Source organism: Bos indicus x Bos taurus, chromosome 8, assembly GCF_003369695.1.
Source record: "Bos indicus x Bos taurus breed Angus x Brahman F1 hybrid chromosome 8, Bos_hybrid_MaternalHap_v2.0, whole genome shotgun sequence".
Taxonomy (NCBI): Eukaryota; Metazoa; Chordata; class Mammalia; order Artiodactyla; family Bovidae; genus Bos; species Bos indicus x Bos taurus.
The window spans coordinates 66717306-66744878 of record NC_040083.1 but is presented as its reverse complement, the minus strand read 5'-3'; the positions used below and the strand labels follow the sequence as shown (position 1 = coordinate 66744878).

The window sequence follows — 27573 nt, the reverse complement described above, 5'->3', positions numbered from 1 at the left end:
AAAAGACTTTCCTTAATGAACAAGATAGAGGCTGTGTCTAAATATTAGTAACTGTGTAAATTTCTTAAGAGGTCATTACAGATTTTATAAAATAATACTTATTTTAGTTTAAGGTAACTAGAAAAACAAAACATATAATTCGTAACACTTTAAATGAAGAAAGTGTGGGCCAGGAAGTCAAATCAATAGTAAACTATTCTGAGTCTTAGAACAGCAACCCATTCTCCAACAATTGGTTCAAAAATACTAAGTACTGACTGTACTAAGAAGCAATCCCTACTTAGTTACATGGGTGGGCTGTATGTTGTTCTTTTCCATTATCAAAACAATTCAATGAAAAGGTCTAAAAATGCACCTCCAAAGGGTTCATTTTATTGTACAAATGCCATCTGCTTTATAGCTAATGATCAGATCTCAGAAACAGAGACATTATTCCAGGAAATGGTGAAAGATATTTAGTATTAATCTAACATGTTACTTGTGAAGAAGTATCTGGCAGGCAAGAAAAGTTCTGTGTGTTTTATTTAGGAAAAATTCGGTATCATTTTTCGCTATAGTTTAAATGATCTCTAAGACTTTGTACAAATGTAAATATAAAAATTAAAATATACTGCGCACTATAATTTTAGAAGCTGTACTTTTTACTGAGCATAGGGATTATTCAGTAAAAATTTGCTGAATTAATCTGGCCCTAAGAATAAATTTCTTTTAAGGCGGGTTTAAATGATACAAAATAATGACTTAGCATTGTAATAAAATGTTGTCAATTTTATTAAAAGTAGATTCCATTTCTTCACACAAGTAAGTTTTGTGTTTTTTTAAAGCCCATTTTATTGTATTGTTTCATCAGAGTAAGTTGGCTCAGTGAAACTGTCACTGATAAAAACACGTACAAAATTAGCACCAAACATCTATAAATGCAGATAGCCACAATGACCTTTCCAGTATGTACAATCTCCCTTTACACATACACACATATATTTACAGCTAATAAATAACATTGAAAGTCAAAGCATTGCTGATATATATATAGTGAAGTCTGTAGAAGTCAGAGTTCCCAGGGCCATACACTGACTGAATTTATACTTTCTTAAGTTGATGTACCCTTGCTCAAAACCCAAATCCCGAGAATTAATGAATTATAACAATGAAGGGGGATGCCAACAACAAGTCACACAACATTTTATTTTTAGAGAGAATTCATTCCAAACTGGCTGATGTCAGTCACAGCATTCATTCTACTTTGTACAGGCACAACTGTATCTCTCAGATGAAGGAGTGTTCCGGCACCACTGGAACATTTTCTACTCAGTGTGTTCTAATGTACCTCTTAATCATTTACCTTCCGAGCCATGCTGAGCAATAATCGTGTATGTGGGGCTTCATACGTGAATATGTGTTCAGACACCCACACACATTCACAGTTTGGATTTTCAGTAATAGCCTCTGAAATATTTGACTTCTCTATCATTTGATAATAATATATAGAAAAGCATTCTGAAAATATGAGATCTAGTTTATAAATAAATGTTCACTCACTCTTGACTAGTTGTTAAAAACAACTTTCATGACAATTCACGTGGATATAGCAATTGATCCTTTTCATTGTCCACAATGGTTTTAAGCACTGCCAGTGACTATATGACTGACTTTAACCTTTCTGTTTCTTTACTTAGTAAAAACAATCTTTGTCTAAAATTTGTAGGACTTTGCATGATGCAAAGTTTCATCTTGAATACGTGTTTTCTTATCAAAGTTAGGGAAGAAAGAGACATGCTCAAAGTCTGACTGAAGCATGGCTGAAATAAGCCTAAAATTGAACAGTAACTATCATACATTAAAGGACTTCAATGAATGTAATTTTGAAAGTCTGATAATAAAATTACAGTATCATTTTTTTTCCTCTGTAGTTAAAATTCTGTATCAGCTGATGATAACAGGCTCAGTTGAAAAGCCTATCTAGGGAAAAACTATTAAAATATAATCTTGAAACAAAGCAGGAAAAGGAAGGGGAAATACTAAACCATAAACTGTTAAGTTTATTAAGATTTAATTGATCTCAACTTTATATATCTCCTTTAATTTGTAACTTAGTTATGATGCAACCAACCGTAGAGGGGGTTTAAAGGTTCAGTGCTTTATCAACTCTATTCTTCATTTCTATCTCCAAGTCACTAGTTCCTGGTTCACTCTTGGACTACATTCCAATGGCAAGAGGAGAGTAATTCCAAGAAAGTAGGGATTTTGATTGACAAGGTAAACGGGTCCTACTCACGCTGCAAAAAAACTTACTTCCTATATTTAGACTCAGAGAAAACTCTGAGAAGGTTATCAGTCTAGAAAACGCAGAATCCCAATTAAAAATGAGATTTTAATCAATTTTAGGCTATGGCTAAACTTACTACATGAAGAGATCTGATTATTTTATCATTTTAAATAACTCATTTTTTTTCAAAGGACAGAATGCAGTGCTTTTCATATCTGTTATTTTTTTAATGTTGGAAGATGTGCTATTTGGCCACTATACACCTCAAATTGAATTAGTTTTAGTATTTGAGACTGTCTCCTAAAGTAACTAATAAGGCTAGAGCTGGGGTTAATACTCCGGAAAATCCACATTTCACCATCTAAAGCACTGGGCATCTTTTGTAAAAGTTACTTCATTCTTCATAGAATTCATATGCTGTTCTTTCTTCTGTAGCTTTGCCAAGTTTCTGAGAGAAAACAGAGGAAGAATGGCAATTTATTATCTTAGTGTTTTATAACCCTCTTCCGTCCCTCACCACCTTCAAGATGAAAAAGTAGTCAACCAGAAGTTCAGAACAAAGGTTGTGAGAATAAATGTAATCAGAGGAAGTGGCAGGCTCATAGGAGTCAGACAGTCTAGTATTTACTTAGCCATGTCTTGATAAGGAGTTTCCTTTTCTGAAGACTGAATTGAATGATTTCAAAATTTAGCAAGATTTCTTACTTCTAAAACTTGTTAAATAAAATACCTATTTTTTTTTCCTTTTCTTGTGGTATGAGTCTTCTAAAGAGTTTTACCGGAAGATGAGAGAGAAGCTTTTATTTCATTGACTTAGTCACAGAGGTGAGAAACAGCAGAAGCTTATTAGTCTGAGTCATAATTACCTCCTAGATAAAGTTCAGGAGTAAAAAAAAAAAAAAAAAACTTCCTAAATATCTGTTGTTTCAGTAATCTTATCATCAGATGAAGAACATATCACTAGACTATCTTAGATAAAGTCTTATAACTTACACAAACGTGACAAGAAATACTTGATAAACAGATGAGTTGGTTCCTAATTTTTCAAGATTTTTTTTTTTTAATTCACATTACAGATTAAAGTCATGGATGACCTTGGGATAATATATACATAAGAATGTTTGTCTACAATGCCATCCCACTCCAGTACTCTTGCCTGGAAAATCCCATGGACCAAGGAGCCTGGTAGGCTGCAGTCCAAGGGTTGCTAAGAGTCGGACACGACTGAGCGACTTCACTTTCACTTTTCACTTTCATGCATTGGAGGAGGAAATGGCAAACCACTCCAGTGTTCTTGCCTGGAGAATCCCAGGGATGGCAGAGCCTGGTGGGCTGCCGTCTATGGGGTCACACAGAGTCGGACACGACTGAAGTGACTTAGCAGCAGTAGCAGTAGCAGCAGTACATAACTTAAATTCATATATAAAACTTCATATAAGAGTTCCTTTTGAAGAGTTAAAACAAATATGAAGAACCTCAGATTTGTGATGAAGAAAAACAAAGCAATGAAGCTCTTAGTAGAAGTATACACTTAGATAAAAATTCAATTATTCTCCCTGGCTCAATACCAGTAACTATTCTCCATTTCAAGTTTATCTTGAGTGCTCTTACATTAATGTTTTTAATCCAGACGGCTTCATCTTGTCCAAAGTATATATGTCATAATGCCATAATGTAAAAAAACTAAAAGAAGGTAAATATTATACATGTATAGAGAAAGTCTGAAATCCATACTTATCCATTGATAAACTGTATTATAAAATAGAAATTAAAAATAAAAGAGATATGTCACATAGAACCTTTAATATGCTTTTTCTGATTAGAGAATTCTTCTGTACTTTTGTCTGTAAATGCAACTGGGGAAGACAAACCAAAAGCAATTAGCTTTTCTATTTCCGTATGATGTTGTGACCAACTTTTCCCACTGTTTTCTTGTGTCACTGGCTGGTATGATATGATCTAAGCTTTCCTCCTTTATACTTACAACCCTTCAGCACTTGCACCTGGCAAGGGGATGAGTGGAGGAATGGAAGTGGACATACTTTGGGAATTCCAGGAGGGAACGTGGTGGAGAGAGAGGCAGTCACATGTTCAGTCTCTACTTAGTACTGACGCTCTGGAAAAATTCAGCTGACAGCTGCCATGTGGATTAAAAGATCAGGTAGAAAAGATCCAGGCAGTTGTTTTGAGGTAGAAAAGACAACCATCTTCTAAACTTTTAAGTCTACAAGCTTTCCATCTTTGGGGGTTTTGAGACGGATGCTTGGTGGCTGCCCCTTTGGCTCCCTGTCCTGGAATCTGCTGGCACTTAGAATCAAGGAGGACTCTGGTTTTGGCTGATGTTTCACTCCCCTGGGTACCTCCTAGGAGGAGCTGTGCCCATAGCCACAGTGATGGCTACAAACTTGTGATATATGCTCTGCACACAGGTCTGTAAAGGGAGCAGGGTTGCAGTACAGGAAAAAGCAGAAGTGAAGATTCTGTGGTAATTCAAGAAGTAAAATAAAACCTATGAAGTGCACCAGAGCTGGCATAAAGAACAGGAAAAAGAAAATAGAGGAAGTACTGCTAAAAGCAAATGGACAGGTCTAATGTGCCTGCGTGTGTGTGCGTGTGTTTGTGTATGCTCAGTTGCTCAGTTGTGTCCAACTCTTTGTGACTCCATGGGCTGTAGCCCTCTAGGCTCCTCTGTCCATGGGATTTCCCAGGCAAGAATACTGGAGTGGGTTGACATTTCCTACTCTAGGGCATCTTCCCGACCCGGGAATTGAACTCGCATCTCCTCCATTGGCAAGCGGATTCTTTACTACTGAGCCATCGGGAAGCCCCCTAATGTGTATACAGAAGACTTTAAGAAAGACCACCTGAAGGTTCTCATCACAAGACTCAATCCAAGCCTCTAGTTCAGGGTGAAGGGCAAAGCATGAAGCACCATCCCTTGGAGAGCAAGTTCAAGATACCCAGAGAGCCTGAGCCCATGATGCTCACCAGCCAGACTTTCTATTCAGAGACTTGTCATGGCATTTCACAAATATCACAGGTGACTTTCCTTTCTGCAGATAAGACATTTTCTCCCGGGAACAGAAGATCACCCTGTGGAAGAAATTGTACGTGAACACAGCATATTGGAACAATAAAAATGACTTCAAAAATAAATGCTTCTGTCAGGGTTGTCTGAAACTCACATGATTCTTCTGACTGTTTTGATATTTCCAATAATTAACTATTTATACTCAGGCCATTCCAGTCAGAACACATCTGAATCAGATGGTTATTTGCGGGCTTTATGCACTGTTCGGCAATAAAGCTCGTTCATTAATATAGATTGGCATACAGATAGCCTGGAGCAGGTTTAAAATCACCAGGCTCTTAGAAAAAGATGATACAAGATCAACTTTACCACTTCTTAGTGTCTGCATTAAGGAATTCAGAAATCAGCTTTCAACTGGCCCTGCTAGAGAAACACTACTCTGTATAGCTTCTCCATTCATAACTTCTTTCCCTCCCCAACTTTGGTTATAAAAGAAAATGACAAAAGAGAAATATATTATTGATCCTAATTTAAAGAGTCATTTTTATTTACAATAATGGTATACTGAAGTTTACAAAATCCCTGTACATTCAGTATGAAAGACAGTGAAAGTGTAGTTGCTTAGTCGTGGCCAACTCTGCATTCCCATGGACTGCAGCCTGCCAGGCTCCTCTGTCCATGGAATTCGCCAGGCAAGAATACTGTAGTGGGTAAGCCATTTCTTTCTCCAGGGGATTTCCCATCCCATGGATTGAACCCAGGTCTCCTGCATTGTAGGCCGATTCTTTACCTTCTGAGCCACCAAGGAGGCCCCATTCAGTGTAAAAGTTTTAAATCCTCTGAGGCTGTCTATGCAATTCATTTTATAGATCTATGTGGATTTGGGTGGGGGAGAGAGGATGAGATTATCTTGGAATCTCATCCTTCTTGAAGAGGTTGGTTTTTATTTTATTAAAAAAAAATTTGGCTATATCTCTTGGCTTGTGGGTTAGCTCCCCAACCAGGGACTAAACCCACACCCGCTGCAGTGGAAACTTCCAATCTTAACAACTGAACTGCCAGGGAAGTCCTAAGAGGTTGGTTTTAATCTCTGAATGTCCCAGTGGCATCACTAAGGTTCTCTGCATAACTGTTTTGTGCTTGCAGGAATCAATGTTAAATGAGAAGTCGAAATTTTTGACTTCTAATCTCAGCTTTACTCAATGATTGTGGCAAATCAGTTTATGTTTTCTTTCCATGAAATGCAGAAATACCATTACTTCTCTAGTATAATAATAAAATAATACTCTTAAAAATAATAAGAATAATTTTCTAGGTATATAGTTTTAAATGAATTGCATAGAGAGCCTCAGAGGATTTAAAACTTTTATACTGAATGGGGCTTCCTTGGTGGCTCAGAAGGTAAAGAATCTGCCTACAATGCAGGAGAACTGGATTCAATCCCTGGGTATAGGTATATAGTTTTAAAAACAAAGCCTACTAAAGTTTCACCTGAATGTTGGAGGCTCCAGAAATACTATTTCTAGGTAAAGACATTTGAGTGAATCGGAAGTGAATAGGAGAAAAATTAATTACTTTTTTTGAGTCTCTCCTGCCTTTACTCTGATCTTCCCAATATCAAAGCCGGGGCTGCTCCACCAGTTGGACCAGCTGAAGTAGGAATCGCTAATCCATTTGAGTTTCAACATTAGCAATTCTCCAATATCCACCTCCGTGTAAAGTAGAAAGGAGTATGTCTTATTTGTGGAAACTTCAGGCCTGAATAAAAGATCAACATATTTGGTTAGTTCTGAAAATCAGAATTCTTTCCCTTTTTCTTCCTCCTAAAAGGTAAATAGCTTTATTGTTTGGGGAGTATTTTAAAAATGCAAAAAATGTCCAACAAAATACACAAGATGAATGTCCATGGCACTTAGCATATTTTGAAAGATGGCTACACCCTTTTAAAGTATTCCAAATTTTATCCTAACAATATGAATTACGTAATAGAATTCCTAAGAGAAAAATTCATAAGTCCATCATTTAGAGATATTATTTTCATTTTCATATATTTCCTTCCTTTTGTATTGATAAGTGAACATGTGTTTCCTTTGTCACAATCATAGTGTACATGCAATTCTCTATTTTTTCTTTATTCACTTCATGTTTTACCTTCCACTTTTTAACATGCATTACCTAGTTTTCTATAACTACACTTTTTAGAGGCTAGGTTGATTTTATTGATTTGTTGAACCACAATTCACTTAACCATTGCCTCAGTTTTGGACACTTACTTTGCTTCTAATTTATGCTATTATGGGTACCACTGTAATGAACATCTTTTGCCTTTTAAAAAATTTAAAGGTTTTAAAAAAATTTCCTATTGAGTACACCTGTTTTTAGGAGTCCTATGCCAGGGGTCTGGGATCTAATGCCTGATAATATCAGGTGGAGCTGATGTAATAATAATAATCAAGCGCACAATTCATGTAATGCGCTTGAATCATCCTGAAACCATCCCCCATCTCCCAGTCCGTGGAAAAATTGTCTTCCACAAAATAGGTCCCTGGTGACAAAAAGGTTGGGGCCTGTTATCCTATGCCCTTTCTGTTCCTCAGACTGATGGTCAGGGCAGGTAACAGTGCCATGATAAGCCCCCATGCTGAAGGTAAAATTCTGTGGCTACTCACAGGGTAAAAGGGATGTTCTCGCTCTCAGCCACAGTGCCATACAGAGAGATCTCGAAGGCCTGGTTGGTGTATGTATTACTCTCAGTTCCAGAAAAATGTATCTTTACTTGGTAATGGAAGACTGTAGAGAGAAAATCAGAACAAGCTCTTATCAGTCTTTATGGAAACACTGCAGCACAAACAAGCAGGCACTCTCAACAGCAGACTGCATCTTACTAGTGATCAACAGGAAGCATTCATACATGACTATAAACGTGACTCAGAAAGATTGCTTCATATCTGTACAGTGCTTACTACTAGAATATTCAGGCTTTGAATTCTACTTCCTTGCAGAAGAGTGTGGTTGTAGTGGATAGGAAGAATCCAGGTATATCTGACTTGGTAAGCAGATCCAGAAAGTAATCATCTTTGATCGGGTACTGGGCTTCCTAAGCAACTCAGATGGTAAAGAATCTGCCTGCAATGCAGGAGACTCAGATTCGTAACAAAATGGGAGTATCTTAGAAGGTTTGGTATATTCCTCCCTCTCAAGACTAGTTCTATTTTCAAATACAGGTGGTTCCTGCCTTCACTTAAAGCAGACTTTGTTGTTTAGTAGTTCAGTTGTGTCCAACTCTTTTTTGACCCCATGGACTGCAGCCCACCAGGCTCCTCTGTCCATGGGATTCTCCAGGCAAGTATACTGGAGTGGGTTGCTATTTCCTTCTGCAGGAGATCTTCCCAACCCAGGGATTGAACCTGTGTCTCCTGTATTGTAGTCAGATTCTTTACCGCTGAGCCACCTGGGAAGCCCCAAAGCAGATTTTAGGAGTTGGCATCCTTTTTCTGCAAAGGATGAGAGTAAAGAGTTTAGGTTTTGCGGGCCACATAGTCTCTGTCTCAACCACTCAACTCTGCCATGGAGGCATGAAAGCAGCCTTAGTCAATACAGAAATAAATTAATGTGGTTACATTCTAACAAAAGTTTTTTTTAAAGAAGCAGATGATGGGCTGGAATTGGTTCAAGGGCCATAGTTTGATGACTGTGTATGAATGGTTTCAAATGAACTCACAGCCTGGTACTAATGTGGTGGCCCATGCTAATGGGCACAAGCACAGAGGATGGTGGCAGGCAGAACTGATGCACAGGGTGGTGCTGTTGTGCCCTGGGCCTTACTAGCAGTGGGAATTAGGAACTCCAGCAACACGGATTAGTGCAACTTCCTCTCTACCAACAGAAACACAAATGAGGGCTCAGAACTTAGCAAAATTGTTTTATCATCTCTATTGCAATGGACAAAATCAGTACATGTGATGCAACAAGCATGATAATAAAAAAAAATAGGATCAAATCCATTTTCCTATTTATAAGAGTCTCCAGCCTACCTTTGTAAGGCATCTGAGAACGAGTCTTCAGGTACATCTTGCTGCTTCTTTTGGCTCTGACCTTGTTGATCTCGTAGCCCATGTTGTTGCAACGGTTCTTTCTGCAGCTCAGGCAGAGACCTTTCTCAAAGGCTTCTTTGGAATTGCACCGGTAGGCCTTACTTGGATTTTCTTCATTCAACAGAGAGTCAATGAAGAGATGAACGGAACGTTCATGGGAGCACTTCACTAGCTGATCCACATCTGGGGAAAAAGAGACACAAGGAACATTTCAACTCTGTGACAGTTCACAATGAGTGTTTCATCTTGCATGTCTAATATAGCTGAGATGTGGTGTTAGAACAAAATTATCTCCTTGATCGTAGGTCCTGTTTAAGGAGGTACTCTTGATAGCAGCTTCTTCCCTACCCCAAGAGTGTTAAAGCTGCCAATTTTATCAGGAACTTTAGATGCTTCTGCTGTCTTATATTTGTGAGTATGTTTACGAAGCTGTAATAAGGACATCCAAGATAGAAGTTGATTTCCCCCAGTTCATCACAACTTTTGCTTATATTGAAAGTATATAATACTTCTAGATGCTTCTGGAAGTATACCCCTAGAAACCACATCATAGGTATAATTGCCATATTAACAGCATTTTATCATAGATACTATGAATAATTGAGGAGTGTGTCACTGTTCATGATTTTTACATTAAATTATAGAAATAATAGACTTAATAATTATTTCTATAATTTCTATAATTATAAAATGTATTATTTCTATAATTTCTATAAATATAGAATTATAGAAATAATCAGCAATGTCATAAAAGTACAGCTTTTTATCATAAGGTTTTTTACAGATTAAAATTAGTAACATTATGCTATAAATTCTATAACATAGGCCCAAAACACCAGAGTATATTGGTTATAGGTAGGTCCCATTGTCCACAAGGTATGCAAAGGTCTGTTAAAACAAATCATAAAATTAACACACACTAACATGATTATTCAACATTAAAAACTAATATTAAACTGTATTTTCTTCTTAAAAAGTTGGAATATTTATTGTTCGGGAATGGTGATTTGTACATCTCTTTAAAAGGCTGGCAAAAGAAATTTGGACTAATTGACATGTCCTTTACTTTTAGTAGAATTAAAAATAACTCTACTGGTTTTGCACTGTATTCAAAGTTTAATGTGTAGCAAGACAATACTTTTTCAAAGGCAAGGCAGTTTTCTTGCCATCTCACTGTTTGTTTGTTTTTCCCTTTTATTACTGCAAGTGCAGTACTCAGTGCAGCTTACAATATAATACAAGATGAAATGTCTATCTGACCCCAGGAAGTATTGAGGCTCCAAGGTGAGCATGCTAAAATGTGACAGACTTCTTCAAAAACACATCTTGGCTAGATGTATATTCAAACTATGTACTTGAGGAGAATGGTAGGGCACTTGGTCAGTAAGAGTTAAGACAACAACTACATTTAGTTAACTTCTGAATTATATTTACCTCCAAGGCCTCTCTCTGCAATCACACGGAGAGCTTCCCCAATGTTACATCCTGGTTGGAAAGTGCCTCCGTTAGGGTAAATGTCCACATGCCCTACTGGTTTCTGGATTCCGATACTTCGACCTGGTGACCCCCTGGTGAATGTGTGTAAAACGTCTACAAAATCCGCATCATCAGGAGAAAGGCGACTTGGAGCTTCTGCATACTCGAAGTTAGGTCCAGCTGGATCTAAGCCTTAGAGGGAAAACAAAAAGTCCTCAAAGATTTTTATTTATTTATATATTTGGCTGCATGAGGTCTTAGTTGTGCATGTGGGATTTTTCTTTTTATCACATGGGAACTTTCCTTTGGGCTGCATGAATTCTCTAGTTGACGTATGTGGGCTTAGTTGCTCCACCACACGTGGGATCTTAGCTCCCCAAGGAGAGATGGAACCTGTGTTCCCTTAATGCGAGGTGAATTCTTAACCACTAGACCACCAGGGAAGTCACTCAGAGATTTTTAAATTCCCATTAGTTTTAGTCTCCATCAGTATCATCTTAGCATTCCATTGCTCATCATTTGAATGTAACTGGCAGTTACAGATTGTTATCAGCTCCAATTCTGTATTGACTGAGTTTTAAATTACTGAGATTCATAAGAGAAGGCTTATCTCTTCTTCAAATAAAATTTGAATTTTTCAAACTAATCATTAAATAACAATTTTCACACAGGATGACTTGATTCCCTTTTGTAAATTATTTCTGTGCCTGGTTAGAAGGCTTGTAAATAGTGTTGGGCTCTTTCTTCCTCTCTACACAGGCCAAACTATCTATTGCCATTGGCCTGGATGACAGGTCTCCTTTTTCCAAATGGCCTCTGGTGCGGGTCCTTTTTCTTTCTCTCCAGTATTGATGTGAGAGGTGACAGATATGTGTGCATACACTATCAAAGCACAGAGCAAAGGTTTGTTTCTGAGATGCCACTGGGCTTTCTGTGTTTAACTCTGCATCGTTTCTCTTCTTCTGCCAGTAGATGGTGAGCCCATGAGAGCAAGGGTCTGAATTTTATTTTATTCCAGAAAAAGAGCCTTCCCATGTGATAATCAAATGGCCAGGCATACCCAGGAGGGTAACACACATATGCTTGTTTGACAAGCATCCTGATTCTCTTTCAGAGCAACAGGCAATGCAGTTCTTTTATTTTAAAAGAAAATGGCACTGCTTTCTTACCGGTTATCCTGTTGACCTTCTTATTGGTCAGACTTCCTGCAATACCAGCAGCATGGGCCCCAAGGCTGTATCCCAAGAGATGCACATTGCCCAGGGGATAGTTAAATTCATCCTTTGGAAGACGAACAGAAAAAGGAGTTTTATAGTTCTTTGCAAAATATCAATGCTAAAAGAAATAAAAGTTGAATAGTGTTTCAAATAAATAAATATCATTTTCAAAATAGGGGCAATACTGAAACCTAACTCTATTTATTTTAATTTCTTGTTATAGGTAAGAGGAACATAGACTATATTGTTGAGATTTTCTCTTTCCTTACTAATATTTAAATTAGAGTTTTCCAAATGTCTGAAATAGAAATGTATGGAAACATGAATTTCCATACATCTGAAAATATATGTATAAGTGTATATTTATATATTGGAGTAAGAAATGGCAACCCACTCCAGTATTCTTGCCCAGAACATTCCATGGGCAGAGGAGCCTGGCAGGCTACAGTCCATGGGGTTACAAAGAGTTGGACATGATTAAGCGACTGAGCACCATATTTATATATGGTATTTATATATATATATGAGATTCCCTGGTGGCTCAGATGGTAAAGTGTCTGCCTGCAATGTGGGAGACCTGGGTTCGATCCCTGGGTGGGGAAGATCCTCTGGAGAAGGAAATGGCAACCCACTCCAGTACTCTTGCCCAGAACATTCCCTGGGCAGAGGAGCCTGGCAGGCTACAGTCCATGGGGTTACAAAGAGTTGGACATGACTAAGCAACTGAGCACCATATTTATATATAGGTATTTTATATATATATAGACATACACATACAGATATATATTTAACTCATCACTTTCTACTCAAATACCCTGTGTTACTTTATTATTTAAGGTTACTCAAGCAATGACTTAAAATCAGAAACTATTACAAAGGATGGGACACATATGGGCCAGCCTTCTCATTCAACAGATGAGAAGTCTGAGTTCCAGGAATGTGATCTGATTTGCCCAAGTTCACTCTCCTGGTTAGCAAAAGAGTCAAGAAAAGAACTTTTATCTTTTAATGATCGATTCAATAAACAGAGCTTATTTTTAAGTACCTGGCTTAAATAATGGCCTGTGAGAGTATTATCTTCATTTCAACCCCAAGATACTTTCCAAAGGTAATTTTCAAAGGATGACCTCAGAGAGTCAAAGTGAATAAAGCTCCTGATCCTCAGCTACTTCATATCCTACACACTTTTCCTGCCATTTTTTTCCCCTAGCTCATCTCCTTCACTCCTCCAACTCTCAACAAAAATCCAGATCTTTAATCCACACTAAGAAATAAGTAATATTAAAATTTTCATCAAAGATTGATATTCTAACAGGTCAAAGCCTGGATAAAATTTCCATGTGCCAGCCAACTGGTAGGGAAGGATTTGGCTGAACATGACATCTTTCCTCTGCCCTGAAATAACAAGCTTTTGTCTGTTCTGCCCACTTAGTTCTTGGTCTCAGCAAATCTATTCACCATGAAAATATCAAAGGACAGTGCAGGGCAGAACTATGCTTTATGGGTTTTATAGCTTTATCATTTTTATCATAATGCTACTTTTAGCTGAAAAAAATAATGACTATGCTTATTTTGAAGATATGAGTTGACCCAAAAAATATCTATATCTAAATGTATAAGAATAAAGGGCTTCCCTGGTGGCCCAGATGGTAAAGAATCTGCCTACAATGTGGGATACCCAGATTCGATGCCTGAGTCGGGAAGATCCCCTGGAGGAAGGCATGGCAACCCACTCCAGTATTCTTGCCTGGAGAATCCCATGGACAGAGGAGCCTGGCAGGCTGCAGTCCATAGGATCACAAAGAGTCAGACACGACTGAGTGACTGACACTTTCTCTTTTTTACCACAAAGGAACAAAAACCGGTCGTTAGTTCAGCTCTAGCCAACTGGTCTGTTTTGGATATACAAGGCTCCTTCCCCCAGTCTTACCGCCATCCAGTTCATAAACTTGGCCACATCCTGTCCCACCAGCTTGGTGTACCCTGCAGACACTGGATAATGCTGCTGGGCCCGTGACAGCCAGTCCACCACGATGACGTTGGAGTCCGGTTCCCTCTTGTACAAGGCAGCCACGAGTTTTGGCACCCAACTCTCATACATTCCTGTCACCTGAAGAGGATGATACAAGCATCCTTAAAATGCCCACCTAAAACTTGTTGTATTAATAGATACATATGTCAACCCCATACATTAAATGGGGGGGAAAAATCCATAGGAAGCCCATGGCTCATCAGTAAAACTTCAATAATTTATAGTATTGAAAGGAAAGATCAACCTGAATAAGTTAAAATTTACAGTAGAATGATGGACTATTTTAAAAGAAATTTAGTTTAAATACTTTCAAATGGGTTAATAAATATTTCCCAACAGAAATATTTTGGGGAATGTGAGTACCTTTTATTCTTTTTTTTTCATTTTCTTTTTTAAATTTTTAATTAGAGGATAACTACTTTACAATATTATGTTGGCTTCTACCATACACCAACATGAATCAGTCATAGGTAAATATAGGTCCCCCTGCTTTGAACCCTCCCACCTCTCTCCCCATCACACTGCTCTAGGTTGTCACAGAGCACTGGCTTTGGGTTCCTCGTGTCATACATCAAACTCTCACTGGCTATCTGTTCTACATATGGTAATGTATATGTTTAAATGCTTTTCTCTCAAATCATCCCACCCTCTCATTTCCCCACTGTGTCCAAAAGTTTCTTCTTGCTGTCTGTGTTGCCTTTGCTGCCCTGCAAGTAGGATTGTCATCATTGCTGTCTTTCTAGATTCCATACCTTTATTCTTATAAAGGGTTATTTACATACAAAATTTGATGTGATAGTGAAGAAAAATAGTTTTAAACATACTATTCTAACAGAAGATAATTTTATTTAGCAATCTCTTAATACATTAGAAAATTATTAGTTTCAGTTCAGACTTGTTCACCATCCTTTCAAATTCTTGATTATCAGAGTGCAAATTAATGAGGTTTAATTATCAAATTTCCAAAATTATGAGATTGGTCTTGTTTTGGAGATAAGCAAACTGCCATCTGTAATTCTTTACTTCTTGTTGATAAAGGCCCCCAAATTCAAAGTGAAAAGATTTATGCCATCAAAGAGGAGACCCTGAACATCTTGGCAAATATGCTTATTTTTAAATAATCGAACACATTAAAAAAACATAGATGACAAAATTCCATGCCATCCCGCCAGGAGCCTATACATAGCAACAACCTGTTTTAAATCTACCCACCCCTAATACAACCTGAGAGCTGATCATACCGTAGCCCTAGTAAAGGTTGTGACTCAGCAGACAAAGAAGATTCTGAAATAAATGTTTTAGGCTGCTTTAAGGGGAAATCTGTAAAACCTGTATTCTTCTTAGAGTAAACGCCAATAGAAAAATTAAGACTCTTGAATTCCCAAACCAAGGGACTTTGTTTGAAACTTTGATCTTAGGTGGTGGGTCCTTTCAGATCTGCTTCCTTTATTATTTGTATTTGTATTTGTTTTCTTTTTAAAAATTTATTTATTTTGTAATTGGAAGATAATTGCTTCTTAATATTGTGTTGTTTTCTGCAATATATCAACATTAATCAGCCATATAATTCCATTCTGTTTAATCTATTTTGTAGGATAAAACATTAAAACATGAACTCTCGATTCACGCCTGACACTAACAAAGTGGACAAATTTTCACCACATTGCTGTGCTTTGTGGAAGGAAAAAGCAAGCCTGGGACTCAGGAGATGTTGGTTCCAATCCCAGTTCTTCCCCTAATTACGTCTATGAACACAGGCACTGTTTTAATCTTACCAGGGCACCTATGAAACAAAGGGATCAGATGATCTGGGAGTTACTCTCCACTCCTAAATGTCTTCTTGTGACCACTTTGGTTCCCAATCTACTTGCAGTGATACGATGTCCGCTCTATAAGCTATATGGAAACAGTGACAGACTTTATTTTCTTGGGCTCCAAAATCACTGCAGATGGTGACTGCAGCCATGAAATTAAAAGATACTTGCTCCTTGGAGGAAAAGCTATGACCGACATAGACAGCATATTAAAAAGCAGAGACATTACTTTGATGACAAAGGTCGGTCTAGTCAAAGCTATGGTTTTTCCAGTAGTCATGTATGGATGTGAGAGTTGGACTATAAAAAAGATGAGCACCAAAGAATTGATGCTTTTGAACTGTGGTGTTGGAGAAGACTCTTGAGAGTCCCTTGGACTGCAAGGAGATCCAACCAGTCCATCCTAAAGGAAATCAGTCCTTAATATTCATTGGAAGGACTGATGCTGAAGGTAAAACTACAATACTTTCGCTACCCAATGAGAAGAATTGACTCATTGGAAAAGACCCGGATGACAGGAAAGATTGAAGTCAGGAGGAGTAGGGGCTGACAGAGATGGTTGGATGGCATCACTGACTTGAAGGACATGAGTTTGAACAAGCTCTGGGAGTTGGTGATGGACAGGGAAACGTGGCATGCTGCAGTCCATGGGATCATAGAATCAGACACGATTGAGTGACTGAACTGAACTGATAAGCTATCTCAAGCACAAAGAGAAAGCAAAGCCAAAAAAGCACAAAGGTGATGTGAGATCACTAGGAACATGTTGGAATCTTCTATGAACACATCTCTGTGTGGCTGCTTTCAGTCAGGGTGCAAAGCCTGAGTCTTTGGAAGAAGCAGATGCAATGCCCGCCCAGCATAAAACCCTAAAGAATTGGTCCTGCTCCATCTTTCTCCTCTCTTGGAAGTTGAAGGGTAACCACCATTTGCAGCTGCCTTTCCAGAGAGGATGATGTCATTTCTCCAGAACACAATGCTAATCACTCCTCCTTTTAGCCGGTGGTGAGGAGTGCCAACATCACAATGAGAACCCTGTACTTAAACACAAGCAGGTGGCCAAGCTCCAGGACATCTGTGGCTGCACTGCCTCCTGGGAAGTGTCCTGGGCACCCTGCATGCTAAGCATTCCCTTGGGTTTCTCATGACAAAGCTGCAGAACCTCCTCACTTAGTCCCATACCCTTAAATGGCTGAGAAGCTTACCTCAGATAAGGCAGGAAAATCTTATTTTCTCTCACCCCCTATTATAAATTTTTTCTGTACTATCAGTGCTTCTGAGTTGGGCAATCTGTCAAAGGGCAAGGAACCCAACCTACCCCTACAGCGACTAATACTTCAGCGACTGATAATTTTAGTAACTGCCTAACAATCTTATCCTTTCTTTTTAAAATTTAACATAAGACTCTTCTATAAGTGAAGTGAAGTGAAGTGATGTGAAGTGAAATTGCTCAGTCGTGTCCGACTCTTTGCAACCCGGTGGACTGTAGCCCACCAGGCTCCTCCGTCCATGGGATTCTCCAGGCAAGAATACTATAGTGGGTTGCCATTTCCTTCTCCAGGGGGTCTTCCCAACCCAGGGATCGAATCCAGGTCTCCCGCATTGCAGGCAGACGCTTTAACCTCTGAGCCACCAAGGAACCCCCAATCCCCAACAAAAATATCAATAACCTCAGATATGCAGATGACACCACCCTTATGGCAGAAAGCAAAGAGGAACTAAAGAGCCTCTTGATGAAGGTGAAAGAGAAGAGTGAAAAAGCTGGCTTAAACTCAACATTCAAAAAACAAAGATTATGGCATCCAGTCCGATCACTTTGTGGCAAATAGATGGGGAAACAATGGCAAACTATTTTCTTGGGCTCAAAAATCACCACAGATGGCGACTGTAGCCATGAAATTAAAAGACACTTGTTCCTTGGAAGAAAAGCTATGATCAACCTAGAAGCATATTAAAAAGCAGAGCCATTACTTGGCCAACAAAGGTCTGTCTAGTCAAAGCTACAGTTTTTCCAGGAGTCATGTATGAATGTGAGAGTTTGACTATAAAGAAGGTTGAGTGCTGAAGAACTGATGTTTTTGAACTGTGGTGTTGGGGAAGACACTTGAGAGTCCCTTGGACTGAAAGGAGATCCAACCAATCAATCCTAAAGGAAATCAGTCCTGAATATTCATTGGAAGGACTGATGCTGAAGCTGAAGCTCCAATACTTTGGCCACCTGATGTGAAGACAAAGACCACTCATTAGAAAAGACCCTGATGTTGTGAAAGATTGAAGGCAGGAGAAGAAGGGGACGACAGAGAATGAGATGATTGGATGGTACCACCGACTTGATGGACATGAGTTTGAGCAATCTCTGGGAGATATTGAAGGACAGGTAAGCCTGTCATGCTACAATCCATGCGGTCACAAAGAGTCAGACATGACTGAGTGACTGAACAGTAACAACAACCCAACAAAGGACTGGAAGACAAGGACTCACCTTCTTCAGTTCCAAAAAGGTAATATTTCCTAGCTTTTTTCCTTCTCAGTTTCCTTAAATCAGTACTAATTTTTAATAGCTTTGATTCACAGGCACAAACGGAGAAGGCAATGGCACCCCACTCCAGTACTCTTGCCTGGAAAATCCCATGGAAAGAGGAGCCTGGTGGGCTGCAGTCCATGGGGTCGCTAAAGAGTCAGACATGACTGAGAGACTTCACTTTCACTTTTCACTTTCATGCATTGGAGAGGGAAATGGCAACCCACTCCAGTGTTCTTGCCTGGAGAATCCCAGGGACGGGGGAGCCTGGTGGGCTGCAGTCTATGGGGTCGCACAGAGTCGGACACGACTGAAGCGGCTTAGCAGCAGCAGCAGCACAGGCACACAGCTGCACTTGAAGTCTCCCTTGCTACCTGCACCCAGTGGTCCCACTGAAGAAACCAGGTTGTTCACTGAAATGCCTAGATGAGTTGTTGCACAGACCACCTAGTTCTGCACAATGAAACTCAGTCCCACAGCCAGTGGCCCAGCCTCTGAGCCCAGGCACTCAGAAATGTCAGGACACACGTGAAGAATGTAAGTGGTCTTATTAAGCAGTGGGGTTAATGATAGAAATTACCACTATCTACTGATACTGGGTGAGTCACGTCATCTTAGTGTGAGGAGGAAATATTTTTCAAAAATTCCTAAATTACAAAATTCTCTCAGGGACAAGTTGAGATACCTGAGATATTTAATTTATTTCTGTCATATGAATGTTAAGCTTAAACTTTTTTGAAAAGTATTAAAAGCTAAGTTCTAAATATAGCCAAAATGTGTCTAAAATAACCAAAGATTATATTTTCCAATATAAACCTCTTAAAATGTAAAAAAATCTGTCAGAAATTTGAAAATGCAACTTTATCATAAGATATATAATATACTACCTGAACTCTAGCAAATAGAAGTGTTTTGTTAAGATAAATATTCCTGTGAAATCCATTAGTTGTTTCCTTCATCTTTATAAAAGTAATAGCAATTGTCCTACACTGTCAATAACAAAGGCACTTAAGTTATGTAGGAAAAAAAAATCAGGAGTACAAATAGCAACCATTAGCTGATTCATCTCATTGAAGTTAAGTATCTATTACCACATTCACAAACTCTGGACATAATGGAAAGATAATATTTCTTTAAGCATCAATTTTATCTAAGTTCTTTTTAATGAGCTATAAAAATCTGTTCATTAAGGATTGAAAATATTGGAAACAAACTAGTTAAGTAAGAACTATACCATATAAAGGGACTAGCTGGTATATTTAAAGAGAACTATATTTTTCATATTCTTGAAAAGTAAATATAAGCAGTTTTCACCTTTGCTAATCATCTTGCATGACAGTTCCCTGGCTAGCCCTCTTTCATCTCTAGAAAAGCTCCCTAAAGTTTACAGTTGGAGAATATTGGGAGAGGAGGGACGTCCAGTCTAAATTCATTTTTTTTAACAGATCAGTAAACTGAGGCCCAGTGGTGAGAAGTGGCTGGATCCAGTCACAGAGCTAGAGAATGGCAAAGCAGAACACTAACAGTCTCTTCCCTCTACCCCAGCCCTCTCCTCACTCTCACAGGTCATCTTCCTTAGGAAAGGACTTGGGTGATGCGCCGGATGAATCAGGATTATGCCAAGTCTCCACTGGTTCCTCTAACCCACACTCTGCTCTGTACTTGAGCAAAGGCTAGGGGAATGGCCAGTTTGAGGTCACAGCTAGGCACCATGGTAAACTGAAGGCTAGCACTGTCCAGAGGAAGTACCCATGAACTCGTGGCTTTTCTTATATACTTTAAAAAAATTTATTTTTAATTGAAAGATAATTGCTTTACAGTATTGTGTTGATTTCTGCCAAACATTAACATGCATCAGCCATAGGTATATCTATGCTCCCTCCCTCTGGAACCTCCATCCCACCTCCCTCCCTATCCCACCCCTCTAGGTTGTTATAGAGCCTAGCGTGAGTTCCCTGAGTCATACAGCAAATTCCCATTGGCTATCTATTTTACATATGGTGATGTATGTTTCCATGTTACTCTCTCCATACATCCCACCCTCTTCTTCCTCTCTCACCCACGTGCCTAAGTCTGTTCTCTATGTCTGTATCTCCATTGTTGCCCTGCAAATAATTTTATCAGTACCAGCGTTCTAGATTCCATATATATGCATTTTTATCTTTCTGACTTACTTCACTCTGTATAGTAGGCAACTTGTGGCTTTAGATTCCTCAATCCCCACCTGAGCCAGAACTGTTTTTATTCCAGTTTAAAGCAAAGGCATCACTGGGTTCCCATCACCGGGCTCTCAACAAGCCTGTTAGAACGCTTAGTTCATGCCAGTCTACTCCTTCCTAAAGAGCCTTCCTTACCGTCCAGCCATGGATCACCACAAAGGTTTTGCTGCTGTGGTTGAAGTGACAGTTAGCCACAGATTCGGTCACTCCAGGAATGAGGTGGCAAGTGTCCTCAGCTGTGTCTTCGGGAGTCCTGAGAGCAAATTTACTTTCAATGTCTCTAAAATCTTTTCCTCCTGTAATCCCTGAAAAGGAAAAATTGGATAGGAGGTTAATTAGAGGGTGGTTTGTTTTATTTGCTGGACTAGTGTGTTTTAGATTCACAAGCAAATACCAGTAATGCTATTTTTGTTTCTAAAGTAAAAAAAAAAAAAAAAAAGTGGATTGCAAGAGAATGGTTGATCCTCCAGTGGTACTCAAAGTGGACAGTGCTCCAATGCTCAGTTGTGTCTGACACTTTGCAGAGGATAAGATAGTTGAATGGCATCACCAACTCAATGGACATGAGTCTGACCAAACTCCAAGAGATAGTGAAGCACAGAGAAGCCTGGCATGCTGTAGCTCTTGGGGTCACAGAGAGTCAGACAGAGTGACTGAACAACAAAAACGAACAACAACAAAGCTTGTTTGAGGGAAGACTGTTTCCTTTTCACTAGCATTATTTTTAAAATTTTAACAAGAAGAAAAGTTGGAAGCATGGGAACATTTTGTATGGAATTATTCCTCCCCACATGGCAAGATACATCAGTTCAAAATTGCTTTAGTGATTTGTTCAGAAATATCTGTGCTATGTATGAATTATGATTAATTCTTTCCCCCAATGTTTCTTTCCTCACTTATGTCTTCACAGACTTCCACACAAAGCTGACGCTTAAAATACTACAGCAGAGGTGGTTATGGAAAGAATACACTCTTCATTATTAAGCCCCGACTGAGTCAGGAGAGAAAGAAAACTTTGGCCTATTTTTGAGTCTCTGGACAATACTTCTAAATGTTGATGAATCTTCACAGGGTATTTGTAGGAAGTACATACTATATCACAGTAAACATTTTAAGTACATTTTAAGTAAATTGTATTGCAATTTACTTTTGATTTTGCCCAAGAAGTTCTTCTATTGTTAGAAACTGCCTTAGAAAATTTCAAACTAGGTTAGTTTCACCCACATCACTCTGTATCAAATAATTAATGTTTCCCTTCTTAACAGTCTTATTTTAACATGTTCGATCAGCAAGCTTTTTAAAGCAGAAATAACCTGAACAGTCTGGCAGACAGATCTCACCCACCACCTGGTTGCCAAACTGATATTTAAGCTTATTGCTCTGCATAACTCCAGAGGATAACAGTCACTTTTAGTCTCTTTTTTTCTAGAATTATGCAACATGGAGGCCTAGAGTTGCTGGTGGTTTTGAAATGACTAAGAATATTCTTTGAAATTATTAAGGCAGGATTTGTATATTTCTATGAAAAATAAAAGTCTATTAAATCTCTAACTCTTGTACCAGATTGTCATATGGATCACTCAGAGCTCCAATTTCCCACAACCATCATTTCTATGGGCTATATAGCTTGTAAAGAAATTTAGAAGAAAATTCATACATTTGTAAGAAAATTTGTATTTGAAAACTTCTGTTTCTCTTTTCATGGATTTTTTTTTTTAAGTTACAGAAAACATAATGAAGGCTTTGACAAGAAAACAGTACCCCTCTATATGCTATGTGATGTTTTCAATTCTTTGTCTATTCTGCATATGAAATTATAGATGCTGCTGGTGTTTTATCAGTCTTTCCCTCTCCTTGGTGTTCTGACACATACCAAAGGTATTTCCACATACATGGTTGTTTGTAATCCCTTAAGGATGTCTTGGCATTCTAAAGATGAGTGTGGTTTCCCAATTTCTACCAGCCCTCATACAACTGACTTAGGCCAGAAAGAGTTAGGGAGAAGGATGGACCCTGACTGTGGGTCAACAGTGTGTTTAGTCATCGTAATATATACACTGGGGATTGCTCCTGGCTGGCTGATGAACTGATTTGACTCAGCTGCTACTAAGGAAATTATTGTTTTTTATACATGGAAATGATAGTAGAAGGACCTTTCACTAGATCCCCTTAGAAGTAAAGCCATCTTAGAATAGTGTGTGTTACAGAGGCAGTTGTCTAATGTTTAATCCTTTATAAGGGCTGAATTCGACTCATCATATTAGTAACATCACACCATCAGATGTGTCCTCATCAAGCACTAAGGAGAGATTTGGGGGCATCAGGTAAGTTACAAGTCAATGCATTTCTTGACTATATGATCTTTATCTCTAAAGTCCTAAATAAGTAACAAAAAATCAAAGTGTGTCAACAAAGGCTAGGAGTTATCTTAACATAGATAATAACTCACAGAGATGAAATTAGGTCAAGTCAAAACCCTTTAAAGGTATACTTATAGAAGGTACATTGTAGAAGGAGCATTGAGCATCCCAGCAAAGTGACTCTAAAGGTAGTTCACAGTTATCAGATAAATAAGATTAACATGTATGTGAAGACATGAGGTATATGAGCTCAGTTATAATGCCATTCTCTTAAAGTTTTTACTTCTTTCCTTTCTCTGTTTGTTTTTCCTCTCTGACACACACAAACATACACTCCTAAAGAACTTCATCAGTAATTCGTCCCTTCTCTGAGGCTGGTGGTCATAGTTATTGACTCAGCTTCTATAGAATGCTGACCCCCCAAAAAAAAGGTTTGGGGAAAAAAATCAGTGTTGTTATCTGACTGAATTGATTGGAGTTTTCAGACATTCCAATGTAGACAAGGCACTTGCTTATCTAACAAGCAGATTTACTTTCCAATTTTATAGAAAAAAACGTTTGCAAAAATAGCAGCTGTAAACTCTACAGCCTAATTTCTCCTCCTGAAATAAAGCAAGAGAGGAGGGTTGAGCTAAAAATACATCGTCAGAAAGAAAGTGAACATTTCCTACTGCCAAATCTTCCCTGGTGCCTGACTCCCACCTTTCCATACATTAATCAATCATGCTCTTGCTGAGCTCTGCTTCATTTGAAGGTGCTACGTGCTATTTTGCTGTCATCACTCATGTTTAACTCAGATATTAGCCTAGAAATTCACTATGGCCAGTCAAACAGACTTGTAGCTACTGAGCTCTTCAAATTTCCTAAAGAAGGCCTTGCAGAGATTGTGGTGGCTCTAAGAAAAACGGAGAAGGCAATGGCACCCCACTCCAGTACTTTTGCCTGGAAAATCCCATGAACAGAGGAGCCTGGTAGGCTGCAGTCCATGGGGTCACTAAAGAGTCAGACACGACTGAGCAACTTCACTTTCACTTTTCACTTTCATGCATTGGAGAAGGAAATGGCAACCCACTCCAGTGTTCTTGCCTGGAGAATCCCAGGGATGGGGGAGCCTGGTGGGCTGCTGTCTAGGGAGTTGCACAGAGTCGGACATGACTGAAGCAACTTAGCAGCAGCAGCAGCAGCAGCAAGAAAATAAAGAGCCTGAGGGCAGTGCCCATATCCTCATATTTTTCTTAGAAATTGAAAATGGAGAAGTATAGTCAGAGCCCAGAGGTGGTAGTACTTACCATTCCCTCCTCACACTTGTTCCTTTCTACTCTGAATGTCTTACTGCTGCTGCTGCTGCTAAGTCACTTCAGTCATGTCCAACTCTGTGTGACCCAATGGATGGCAGCCCGCCAGGCTTCCCCGTCCCTGGGATTCTCCAGGCAAGAACACTGGAGTGGGTTGCCATTTCCTTCTCCAATACATGAAAGTGAAAAGTGAAAGTGAAGTCGTTCAGTCGTGTCCGACTCTTCGAGACCCCATGGACTGTAGCCTACCAGGCTCATCTGTCCATGGATTTTCCAGGCAAGAGTACTGGAGTGGGGTGCCATTGCCTTCTCCGGAATGTCTTACATTCCTACCTAAATTAGTTTGGAGGAGAGAGAGGGCAGAGAGTTGCTGTGATAAGAGAAGCATAATATAAAGAGGGGATGGGGGTTAGATTTAGAGTGGGAAGGAAGGATGTGAGGGGGATTAATTTCAAGTCCATTTCCAAATGATTCCTCCCTTACAAAGCATTTATAGCTATGAAAGACATAGATTGATTAAATTGATTAAATCCAATTTAATTCCTTAATCACTTGTGTCTGTTTGCATCGAAGAGTAATTAAGGAATTCAAGGAATTCCTTAATTAAGGAATTCAAGGAATTAAAAGGTCTAAGAGGATTTTGAGTCTGGTCTAAATTCCTCATTTTAGGGCTGAGGAAGCAAAATCCAGAGAGGTGACACTGACTAGCCCAGTAATTTAGGGTCCTGAATCTCGCAGGGAGTCTGACAAATACTTTAAAACTGTGAATGACACTTATTTGTGTGTGTTTTTGGTCTAAGTAACATTATCCTGTGATGTACTTTCTGAAACAAGAATTTGGAGTTTGTTCCACCCATTTTCTCAGATAGTGTAAAATACTATCTAGGGGCACATGCTACCTCGTAAGATGTTTGCCTGTGTGTCTGGTCAGCCGCTCTAGTCCGGTAGGACTCTGTGGGACCCCACGGACCCTAGCTGCTGGATTCCACCATCCATGGGATTTTCCCGGCAAGAATACCAGGCTGGGTTGCCATGCCCTCCTCCAGGGAATTTTCCCGACCCAGGGATCAAACCCATGTCTCCTGAGTCTCCTTTCTCCTAATGCTGGGATAGACTGAAGGCAGTAGGAGAAGGGAAAAACAGAGGATGAAGTGGTTGGATGGCATCACCAACTCCACGGAAACTCCAGGAGATGGTGAAGGACAGGGAAGCCTGGTGTGCTGCAGCCCATGGGGTTGCAAAGAGTCAGACATGACTTAGCGACTGAACAACAAATTGAACCTCCAGTGTTCTCAAACTGATCAGACAGAAAAGATACTTTTTTAAATCAGCTTTCCTTTTTTTTAACCTATCAAAAATGCTACTTCATATACAGCAGAAACTAACACAACATGGTAAAGCAATTTTACTCCAACTTAAATAAATTAAAAAATGTTATTTCACAACTCTGTGCTGAAATAGCAAAGTCAGAGACAAACTTAGCAGCAAAGTCAAACTTCACTATAAAATGAGCCACTGCAGGACGTGCTGCCTGAAAGCACATCCAGGAGACACGCCCTGACTGCAATTCCACCAAAGAGAAAAGAAAACGTTGCCTCTTTTTATGACTTGCTTCAGCTGCCTTTTTAGTTCTGCTGTGTGTTAGCTGAACCAAGGCTCAAGTTACACAGGCTGCCTCTATCGTGGGCAGGTCTCAGGCTGGCCGCTCTTCTTCCCTGCAATAAACTCACTTCTGGCCTGGACGCCTTAACCCTGGTGAGCGGTGACTGGGATTCCGCCAGTGGCCTCCCCGAGGCGCCCAAGAAGCCCCAAGAGCTCGGACCGCACCACGGGGCAGGGCGCCCGAGTCGGGCTCAGCTCCGAGAACAGTCCGAGGACAGTAAGGGTAGCCAAGCGCAAACCTGGCAATCTCCAAGTCAGCGGTCAGATTGCTGGTCGCTCTGCCACGTTTTTTACGGCGGGGGTGGGGGTGAGGGGAACGGTGGTCAACCCTTCACCAGGTTTGCTGGCGGCTAAGTAAATCCGAGGGTACAAGAGTGGAAGCTGGACAGCTTCCCCGGCGCCCCAGTGCGTGCAGGACCCCGCGTGCCCAGGACTTCGCGCTCCGCGTCCTCTCCTCCACGTCCCTCCACGTGGAGAGGAGGGGTGTCCAGAGTTGGGGTCAGTGCCTCCCTCCGCTCCCCCACAGGCCGGCTTCTCCAGGAGAAGGGGCCACTTTCTACTCGCGCTCTCACTGGCTGGGGCTGAGCTGCCACCAAGGCCAACCCAGGGTCACCTTGGCCCCCTTCATTTCATTCCAGGGCCCCTGCAAGAGGAGAGGTTAAAGCAGGTCACCGCTGGCAGAGCCCTTCCTCCCTCCTCCCTGGCCCCGCCCCTCACACTCTACCGGACCTACCCGGCTCCTTTCCTTGTAGAGCCCAGGCTCCAGGGAACTCAGCCCCAGCCGGAGTAGAGAGGACTGCGCGGGAAAGAGAGAAAGGGGTACTGGAAGCCGCCCCAGAGAGATCGGAGGAAAAATTTCTTCCGTGCTCCTTCTAGATCCCACCCCCGCGACCCTTTCTGAGGCAAGCGCTCGGGCTAGGAGAGTCCTCGGTGCGCATCGCAACCCCTTCCTACTTTCTTTCCTTTTCATCCTCACAACGTGTGCAAATGGCCACTGAGCCTATTCTGCAAGTGGGGAGTCTGCGCGCACAAAACTTACTGTCTGCGGCGACCAGCCCTCCGCGGGAGACGGTCAGACTCTGCAGGCACACGCTCAGAGCCAGCAGAAGTAGGGCCTTGCTCTCCATCTCGGGGGATGTCCCTCTGTAGGAGATGCAGGGCACCAGGCGCGAGCGCGGACAGAACAGTAGACCCGCTGAACCCAAGGCGGCACAGGCTGGAGCAGCGGTCTGGCACAGAGCAAGTCACCCTTTAAAGGGGAGGGTGGGGAGCTAGAAGCGGCAGGTTTCCTCGGAGGAGGAGGAGGTGGGGGAGGAGAAAATGAGTCCGACACTGTTTCCACTCCACGGCTGCTTCTGTGATTGGAAATATGCAAATGAACCTCATCACCTATTGGCTATAAAATCTTAAGTTGGGGGGAGAGTACTAAATTCACTTTCAAATATTTGAGCAAACTGTAATGAGATTCAACTCTGCCAGGGAGAAGAAGGGGAAAGGGCAGAAGGAAAAATTTTACTTTCTCTAGGAGGGCAGTTTGCTTTTCCTAAGGGGTCTGGCTCTTCTGGGTCCCCTACACAAACACCAAA

General features: G+C 40.2%; 1 protein-coding gene across 1 annotated transcript; it reads right to left on the bottom strand.

The window, feature by feature from the left end:
• Window positions 1-747: 747 nt before the first annotated feature.
• LPL (lipoprotein lipase) lies at window positions 748-27303 on the bottom strand. The gene is made up of 10 exons (XM_027549778.1): window positions 27027-27303; window positions 20806-20975; window positions 14015-14194; window positions 12037-12148; window positions 10826-11059; window positions 9332-9574; window positions 7967-8087; window positions 6873-7055; window positions 5255-5359; window positions 748-2714 (listed from the first exon to the last, which is right to left on the bottom strand). Coding segments are annotated over exons 1-10 (1437 nt in total). The 5' UTR covers window positions 27115-27303; the 3' UTR covers window positions 748-2713.
• Between the last annotated feature and the right edge of the window lie 270 nt (window positions 27304-27573).

What these genes read in the sequence shown, in the direction of transcription:
- LPL (XM_027549778.1), bottom strand. Translation starts at nt 27,114, where the DNA reads ATGGAGAGCAAGGCCCTACTTCTGCTGGCTCTGAGCGTGTGCCTGCAG. An exon ending in GAAGGTCAACAGGATAACCG is followed by an intron (nt 11,060 to 12,036) that starts GTAAGAAAGCAG and finishes TTTCCCTCTAAG; the next exon opens with GCTTAGATCCAGCTGGACCT. An exon ending in TTCTCAGATGCCTTACAAAG is followed by an intron (nt 8,088 to 9,331) that starts GTAGGCTGGAGA and finishes TTCTCTCTACAG; the next exon opens with TCTTCCATTACCAAGTAAAG.